Source organism: Macadamia integrifolia, chromosome 12 (assembly GCF_013358625.1).
Source record: "Macadamia integrifolia cultivar HAES 741 chromosome 12, SCU_Mint_v3, whole genome shotgun sequence".
Taxonomy (NCBI): domain Eukaryota; kingdom Viridiplantae; phylum Streptophyta; class Magnoliopsida; order Proteales; family Proteaceae; genus Macadamia; species Macadamia integrifolia.
This window is the reverse complement of record NC_056568.1, coordinates 12355502-12365406: the sequence shown is the minus strand read 5'-3', so window position 1 is coordinate 12365406 and position 9905 is coordinate 12355502. Positions and strand designations below refer to the sequence as shown.

The 9905-nt window shown below is 35.6% G+C and overlaps 1 protein-coding gene across 1 annotated transcript; it reads right to left on the bottom strand.

Moving 5' to 3' along the window:
• Positions 1-6704: 6704 nt before the first annotated feature.
• On the bottom strand, positions 6705-8610 carry LOC122058214 (protein WHAT'S THIS FACTOR 1 homolog, chloroplastic). The gene has a single exon (XM_042620780.1). It carries the CDS (start codon positions 8154-8156, stop codon positions 6981-6983), a length of 1176 nt encoding a protein of 391 aa, XP_042476714.1. The 5' UTR covers positions 8157-8610; the 3' UTR covers positions 6705-6980.
• Between the last annotated feature and the right edge of the window lie 1295 nt (positions 8611-9905).

The following is a 9905-nucleotide window of genomic DNA, read 5'->3' as shown; positions in this document are numbered from 1 at the left end:
GTGCCTTGCAAGTAGACACTACTGTCACATCCTGATTGCTTCACCAGCCTTGTTAAAAGCTTCACCAGCATCTCCAAATAACTCCATTAACGGAAATCACACTTCATGAAAAAAAAAAAAAGTAGTTCAATCCTTTGGTTAAAGCAAAGAAGTCTTGTAAAGTGGGAAAGTAGACTAATCACATCCAAGAATAAAGAAGAAAGTTGTGACTTGTGACTCACAACCACCCACAACCTTCCATAGAAATGAAAAAGAAGGAAGAAACAAGAAAGGAAACTGCCCAAAGTAACAAAGAGCTGATGAAAGCTTTTCTTCTTAGATTAGAGTGTTGGTTTAGTAATATTCCTCCTTACATCCTTACAAAAGCTGAGAATAATAACTTTCATACACTATCTAGTACTTAGCCTTAGAGTCAAAGAGTGGAGATATTCTTTTACTGCAAAAGTGAAATGAAGTGAATATTGATTAAAATTATTGTAGTTAGTAGGTTATATGAAACTTTATACATAACCAAGGTTGGTTACACCGTTTGTTTGCTTCAACAATAGGTGCTAATCTTCTTCAACAGTTTTTGTCTGCTGTAATCAAGGAGCACTCCTCATCCATATCAGTCTTATAATTTACATATCGGGTACTTCTTTTTAACACAACGAAACTACCACACAATCAAGGAAAACTTGCCTCATTGTTTCATGAAGGAATACCTTGTCATATTTTGATATATGGGGTGAATTCTTAACCATATAGTTGTCTCATAAGAGAGAGAGAGAGAGAGATTCCATATTTTTTTTTGTTCCATTTATACGGGGTGTTTAGTGCTCTTCACTGCTTTCAGTAAAAGTTGATCGGTTCTCATTTAACCCTAATATGACCCGATTCATGCGATTGTGGGGTCAGTATGAACCCATGGGACTAGTTAGGCCAAAGGCTTGAATACGCATCGTTAGTAAACAAAAAAAAGTATCTAAAAGTTCAAATGGAGCTTCATTCACTAAATGTACCAATTTCACTGGAGACAAACAAAGTTAGGCATGGATGCATTGTGTGAAATAGGGAACCAATTTTTGAAAAAGGGACCACAAGCAAGAATTGAAATTTCCTTTTCAAGGGGTCCTCCAAGATTTATTCTGTTGTCTAGAAGTAAATTCTATCTTTTCAGAAAATGATAATGAAGTCAACTCTGTTGTCTAACTTATTGTAATTGATAGGTGAGAGGCATTGAATTGAAAGAAAGTCTATTTCCAAAGTCCCATTTATATGATAATGAACATGGATGAGGACCATGAGGTGCTTTGCCTTGTTGGAAAGGACTGGTCTTGTCTCTGATCAATTTGGTGGTCCTTCTTTTGCTTTCATGGTGGAAGATCAAGTTCTTCTGCATAATTGAGTGCTTGGTACCTATTCAAAGAATAAAAAGATGTTGAGTATCTTTAAAGTTTTAGACCAAAACTTATCATTCTTTGTTTAGAGATTATGTTAAGGCATGCATTGAATTGTTGCTATAGCCATGAAAAAAAGCTGATTCAATTTCTTGATCATAAGACACTGTGAAAACAGAAGAAGTTCTTGTCTATTAACTCCATTTAGAATATATGCATTATTTCAGGAAGAGGGACCACTGTGAGGACAATAGATTGCATGACAGTATCATTTTGTTCTTGTTTGACAGTATAGTTTGATGGAACTCATTGAATTGATAACCTTACCAAATAAAACAACCACTATCAGAGAACCTTTAATTATTTTGCAAACTACAAGAAAACTGAACCTCCACTTGATGAGAGTGACAATGAAAAAAACAAATAAAAAAATACTTCAGGTTTAAGGAACAAGATTGGTAGAAAATGATTTTCCACAAATTTTCATTATATTAATAATAAAAGTTGATAATATTTATTCATGTCAATAATTACATATTGATTAAGATGGTAATTTAAAAAAATATATTAATTATTTTTCATTTTTTGAATATAATTACGAGAATAGAATTTTTATTTGTAAATATTTACTATTAACGAAAATCAAATTAACTAAGTACATTTAATTTGAAAGAATTTTATTTTATTAATTATTAATATGTACTTTATATATGATTATGATAGCAACTCTCGACCTTCTTTTTCAGTTATGATTGATGTTGAATGAACGAAAAGTTAAACAATTGTCAAAATGTTAAAATTTCATTTTCACATGCTTTCATTTCTTGAGAAAAAAATCCTCTCCAACCACTGGGAAGCCCTGGCATTCCATGGCTAGGAGGACTTGGGGACATGCTAAATGTGTTGGGGTGCATGCCTAAGTCCTCTCAATTGTCAGATGCTTGGTTAGGCACCTAACTAGTTGGAGAGGAGCCAGATCCTTCTTTTCTTACAGTTTTCCGCCCCCACCTTTGACCAGAAGATATATTTTAAGTCTCTGCTTCCAATGAAAGAACGACTGAAAAATGAATTCTCTTAATTGAAAGGTGTTCATAGGGCGTAAATTTAACTGCTATTCCCAGTTGGAAAACTCTTCCTTTCTAGATGTAGGGTAAGTACAGTTTCTTACCAAAGCATAGGGATTAAAAAAAAAAAAAAAAAATAGTAATGATTATCACAAGGTTACCCCACAACAGCACAAAAAGAGGAAAATATAAACATGTATGAACATGATTAAAGTGCACATTGAAATGCAATATATATAACAACAAAGTATAAGGAATAGTGTTTCACATACAAACCTCATGTTTCTCATTGATCATGGACTATTTATTCCACTTTAGATTCTTTAGTGCTTGTCATCGTATCAGTTACATAGACTCTTTTCTAACCAAGTATGATGAAGGATCTAAGAGACACATCTTTGTCTAACTGTTATTGAAAGGACTATACACCCAGTACTGCGAATTTGAAGTTACCTATGGTTTCCTCAAAAATCACACAAGAGAGTGTTATTCACATGTAGATTGTTAATATTATCTCTAATTGGCCTATAAAGTTTCCTTTTCAGTGGGTCACCGTGGTCCTTGTTTAGTTTTATAAAATTGGGTTACTGAAATGTTGGTTGCTATCGGAGTAAGTCTCTTAAGTCCAATACTGATAAGTGAACTCATATTGGGTTGTTGGACTTTAATTGATACACTTGATTTAGTATGAATATTAGGCATATGTGTGTATCTAAATCTAATATCCTTTAATGAGAAAATAGATCGTTGTTTTTTTACAGGGTTGGTCCGTACTTTCACCCTATTTATTGTTGTCATTGCCTTATTTCATGCATGCTTGAGAAACCCTAAAGTTGAGAAGAGAGAAGATGATAGATAAGACTAATGGTTGTCACATACAAGATAGTGTTCTTGTAGACAATCTTTGTCTAAGCCCTTGTTTATGTGTTGTTTTGTATGGTCATATGATTCTCCATGTTGTATTAGATGTTTCAATTATTTCAATTGTATAAAAGCTTTCATAGAAGATTAACGAGATGCATTATTATTATTATTTTGCATGGCATCCAAGAATATAGCAAGTACAAAGGGTTTGAGAGATTGATAAAATGTGCAATTTTAATCCCAATTCGCCTATGGGAAGGTTGTTGGGGTAGTTGATAAACTTTAACCTACTTAACATTGTACAACGCGTTTTAAGGCCTTGAAGCCCATGAATCAAAGATAACAATATTATATCAATATTAATGGGATTGGGGCGTCATATGTCGTTGGATTATTTTTTTTTTTTTTTTCGAATTAGAAGCACGGGACATGTAAACATATATATATATATATATAATAGTGTGATTTAACACCAAATGCTGGACTCAAACTAAATATGATAAAGCAAACATATCTCAGAAGTTTCTGACAACTGTTATAAGGTTTGGACACTCAAATCACCCCAAGGGCAAAACTATCATTTTCCTCTGTAGAACCCTTTTGAGCAGTGTCGAGCCTAAATCCTCATTTTCACGAGGACCCTCTAGGGGACAAAATTTAGTGTTTACAACTTTCAATTTCACTGTTATCTTTACATTTATAACTTTAACTACAAATATGCTGAATCATCAATTATTTTTAATCATTTAGTATACTAATATTGATTGTTTGCAACTAACAGATCTTGGCTGTTACAACCTATCCTCCATAGTTAGATGATATATGCACCTTGTATGCTTAAGTAGGATGACAAAGTGGCTTGATTCAAGTGCAATAACCATAATAACAAAAATATTAATAATAAAATTATTATTCAAAGTTTATATATTTTTATTTTTTTATTTTAGTATTGAATAAATAAAAATTTATTATTTAAAAGAATAAATTAAAAAAATCTGTTGGTTGCACAAAACAAGAGATGCAGTAGGTGTTATCATTAACTGGGGAACTAGTGATTCTTTGATAAGTATGGAAGTAGGAGGAACCATGAAGCATCTAAACAGAAACTTTTAAGTGCCAAACAAAATGTATTTTAGACAAAAAAATTGAACAAAATTGAAAATTTTCCACAAAAAAAGAACAAAGTTAAGCTAGATTCAATGGGGGTTTATTCATGGCCTCTCAAACTTGTCAGATATAAGGTTAGTTTTTAAGTGGCATCAAACAAAAATGTTATAGCAGTAGTGTTAGTAAAGAGAGAAAGGGAGTAATGACAAAAAGAGCAACCCAGTGCATGAGGCTCCAGCCATTGCAGGGTCTAGGAGGGGCATATGTGGACAGTCTTAGCCCCAGCTTCGAAAAAGAGGTTGTTTCCCAGTTTTGAACCTGTGACCAACATGAGCAACGACAAATGGCTAAATTTTCAATCAATCAGTCTTTCTTTGAAATCTCACAACCAAAGACGAGGAAATGGATTATCCCCACTCTAAGGAAGAGAAGAATCACATTTCAATGGATTCAAAGATGTTGCAGCAAATTGTTTCTTTCTATAATAACTTTTGAAAGAATAATTACATAATCATAATTGTTACAAGACCTCCAAGAAATCTAGCATACTGCTACTTTCTAGAACATATGCCTACTCCAATTACTGTATGCATAAAGAACCAAATTAATTGTGCTTTGTATTTGAGCTCTAGTCATCTTAGTTTAATAGTCTGAAAATTAGTCCAGATGGGCAGGCCTAAAGTCATGCACATGGTTAGGTTTCTCAAGATGATACTTGGGCTCATCACTCATGAATGTAGACAGTAGCCCATGGACCAATTGTGCTTCAAAGTATTCACTTCTACCAAACTTCAGAGTATTATGAATTTTAAGAGAGGAAAAGGTAAACAAAGATCAGTTAGACTATAATAGACCAGGCTAAGCACCCATCATTCTCTGTGTTGAGGTCTGATTTATGCAATCAACACTTTGAAGTTTCTTTTGAAGCTCATTGTTTCTTGCTTTGTTACCTTGAAACTTCAAAATATGTTTGGGGATGGTTTTCATGCACGGCAACATAAGGCAGGGGCGGTTTATTGGTTACGATGCATCAAATAAGGGTGGATCATTTTGACCCCCTCTTGTCCTTATTAAAGGGTCGTGCATGACCGTGCAAGCTTACACGGACGGGGACAAAACCTTTTTCCATATGTTCAGAACTTAAATAAGTTAGTTTGTTACAACATTCAGAAAAAAAAATGGCTTTATCATGTAGTGTGATCCCTCGCTCAATCTTGATGGTAAGACTAGCCAAGTTCAAGGATTGGTGGAAGAATAAACTTTATTTATAGAGAGCTAAGATAGCAGTAGTTATTCTTCATTCTTTCTCTGAAAAGATAAAGAGGAAAAAACTATCTAAACAGAACAGCTGTGTATATTTCAGATGTTCTAGAGTTTTTGTTTTTCTTTTGGTTAGAGCTACTGTTTATGTTGTTAGTAGAAAACCTTAATCCTTGAGTAGAAAATCTTAGTCCTTAATTTATGCTACCACCCTCAGCTGTAGGTCACTTATTTCAGATTTGCACCAACTAGAAGCCCAATTTATTACAGCTAATGTCATACAAAAAAACTAGATACAATCTATGGTTAGCAATCAGTTTTTTCAAATTAATTTGATCCCCTATAACAAAAGACAAGGAATACATTAGTTTCAATCACTAAGGCATTAGAAGTAGTCTAGGGTTAAGCATCCCAACAACTCTATTTCTTTGGAGAAAGAAAGACATATCTTAATCTGTCTCTTAGGTATATTTTACGTCGAAGTACCTTCTGAAGTAGCCAACTTCTTGACCAAAACTGGTTAGATAGACTTGAAATTTATAGAAGGAAATCTATCCCATTATGTTCTCTTCTTTTAATATATGAAGTTAGTGATGAAAAGAAAAGAAACTGTCTCTAGGAGCTACCATGAAGACTAAAGCTTTTGTTATGAAGGATATTAGCCTGTACCAACAGGCCAAGCATCTTAAACATATAGTTGTAGGATATAATATGTTGATGTCTGTTCAACTAAAGTTTTGCCTGTTCACAGATCCTGACAAAAGAATTATAGGGACTACCAGGAAGAATAATGGTCTGATGCTAAAGGATGTTGTTACCAGCCTGAGAAATAGTATCAATAGCATTACAAATTTACAATGTCTTGTTCTCAAGTCCTACTGTTTCATTGGTCATCAGAACATATAATTGCAAGATAGGAAAGTACCTGATAGTGAATAGTCTGCAACCATTGATAGTTTAAAAATTTGTAGCATGTCATAAGATATAATACAGTATTAACTTCTGCAAGTGAAAAAGGAAATTGTGACTGTGAAAAGGAAACTAGGACTGGTGATACATATACAAGATACTATTACAGAACAGATCAGTAACATTCTTAGACCAACAACCTTGCCACAGAGACCATTTAAAAGAAGGCATAATAACCATTGATCAAGACAAACCAGGGACATAAGCTGGTAGTAACTGAAATTGAATAAACAGAGCAAAAAAATAAAAAAGAATAAAATTAGCAAAATTATCTACAAAAACTCATATTCTGTTGGTTCTGATAATCTATGAAGTCCAAGTTTCATTAGCCAATCTATTATGCAGGAATTTCATTACTCAATTTGGGATCCCTCCTACCACTAAGTGCGATGAACTTATCATAGAATCTCAAAAGAGGACATTTGTCTATCAAATTTGATCCATCATAGGCTTCCTTCAGAAAGACTGTACTTCTTGCTCCTTTATTTGTGATGTAGAAAATGGCATGATTCTTAACCAAACAAAGCAACAATTTACATGGTAATTGATACTCAGCATGAAATGCATCCAATTGGGCAGAACTCATCCTCTTCTCCATGGTCAAGCTAAGAAGCTCATGTAGCACTGCTACTGCTCGTTTTCGAGCTTTAGGGTCCGCAGGCTCAAATCTCCTTGCATTCAAATATGGGGAAGGAAAGGGCATTTTCTGCCATTTTTGGACTTCTTCAAGATATTTTGTATTCGGTCTGAAACCAGCAGGAAAATTCATCCGGAAAGCATTAGGACCAGAAAAACTACCATCCCTAGATACCTTGGCTCCTTTTTGAGACCCACTAAAATCTGAGCTCCCATCATGGACGGCAACGATATCTAGCTTTTCCTCACGCGAAGTTATTGCTAAAGAAGAATCCCAACTTTCCAGATTAAGATAAGATTTTCCATTAATGTCTTTCACAGAGAAGAATTCTGGGTACTTTGGAATTAATGATTCCTTGAAGTCCCTAGGCAAACCAAATTCTGATTCAATGCATTCAATCTTCTCTAGTGGGATCCTACAGTCCATTGACATCATTAACAGCTTCCTCAAGTTCTTCACCAAAATGGGTTCCATCAATTCTACAGCATGAACTTCTTCTGAAGCAACCTTTTCTGCTTTTTCCGTGAGCCTAACTGAAATGGGTGCTCTGTTTCCACCGTCAACACGGAAGATTGCAGGGTATTTTTCAATCACAGACATAAAGGTCCATTTTTTAACAAACCCAACTTCTTTCTCGAGGTCTCTGATAAGAAGAGAGTGGTGTTTTTGTCTTTGGATGATGGCTTTGAGTTCTAGAATAAGGGATGGCTTCTTCTGAAGCTCCATAACTCTGTCCAGATCATAGACTCTCTGATATATCTTCTTCTTTGGTCTTCCTCCACCAGACTTGTACCTAATTTGTATGGACAAAAAACCAGTACTCTCAAGGAGAAAAGATCTGATACGAGATTGCTTTAGCAGCAATAGTGATTTCATAGCTCTTGGAAGAAATTTGTTGCAGAAATCACTTTCGGACAAATGATCGAACAGTTAGAATGCAAACCCTTTAGCTAGAATGTTAACCCAATAGACTTTAGATGCCCAATATGAATATAAAAGCATAAACCCAATCAAATCAACCACCGACCTTTACATTAAACATATCAAACCACTTCTGAAACTCGGAACAAGAAATCAATATTTCGGTTCGCAATGCTGAAGGAGAACAAAACGATGAACCTGCTAGAAGGTTGGAAGTATATTTAATCGATTATAGCTCCTCCCTGCTTCTGATGTTGTGGCAGTTAAGTCGAGATAGACCGATGGGAAGGCGATTCTCGAAGCAGAACGAGTACATTATCGCTGCTCTTTCCAATGGTTCTTCTGTCTGGATAAGCAGCTTTGGCCATTTTTCTTCCTTCTCTTACTCTTTGGTGGGCCAAAGCTTGCACTAAGGGTGCAAGTTTGGCCCGAAAACCCTGGCCCACCTTGAGCCCAACAGTGTCTGGGTTGGGCTTTCAGCCTTCGATCTAGGTTGGAGCCTGGACTAAGGCATTGGTCTAAGACAGATCAGAACTTATGCATAAATTTAAGGGAAAAGAACCCTACCAGTCTAGCGTAGGAAATGCCCAGCCTGGCAGGGAGTGAAATGACCACACTGGCTCCCACACACCTTCCCAATGGCCCACAAGTTGGTGTTGCTTGTGCTAGACCAGCAAAGCTCTATCATCCTAAATTTAATTGTATATAATTGCAAAAAGTCTCCCTGCTATGCATGCAGCCCAGGCATAGGATCACACGAAATGACTGACTCGCCCCTGAAATGAAAAATCTCATCCCCATTGATGCTCTTACACATGCTCTCATTGGCCCCGTGCTTGTGCAAGGGCCATGCAACCTAGCAGTAATATTTTGCCCTATATATACATTAGGGGGAGAGTCTCATGTCCAAGAGTGTGGCTCTTGCACCAATGTGAGGGCCAATGAGAATGCAAGTGAATATCAAAGATCGGATATTATCGATTATAGGGGGACAGGCAGTAATTTCACAAGGGCATGTGTTAGGCACAAAAAGCAAGGTCCTGAATATGCTTCTTTTCCTCTTTACAAAATCACATTATAGGTAAGCCATCATTGCCTGGTCGGATGGCTCCTGTACCAACGTAGGGGTGAATGAGAGCGTGCAAGCACATCAACTGGTTAGAATTCTTATTTCACAGGCGCATGACAATAATTTTGTATCCTTCTATGTCTGGTCGTAAGAGCCACCAACCAATCAGCATGATTTTTTCCCTTATACAACACATAGGGGTTGCCAAGGTCAATTTGGACCAAATTGGGTTAGGACGAAATATCCTAGTTTGACCTTGTGATGGTTTGTGCCTGAGCTAAGTTAAAGGGATCTAGGGTTGGGTTGGGTCTTAACAAACCTAACCTAGGCTATTCCGATTGCACCCCTACATCACACCCTTTTTTTCTAGAGGGGTGTTGAGATACATCATACCCTTTAGGTTATGTTTGATAGCCAAAAAAAACAAATATTACAAAAAATATAATAAGATAAAAATCATAATTGCACAATGATTTTTTTGTATTTATTTCTCTCATCTCCTCTCCTTTTCTTTTCTTTTCTCTTCTCCATACATAGCCTTAAGAGTCATACAACATAGTCCAAATAATTAATCCACAAAGATAACAATTTAATTGTTTACTCAAAATAATAATAATAATAGGAAAAAAGAGAGG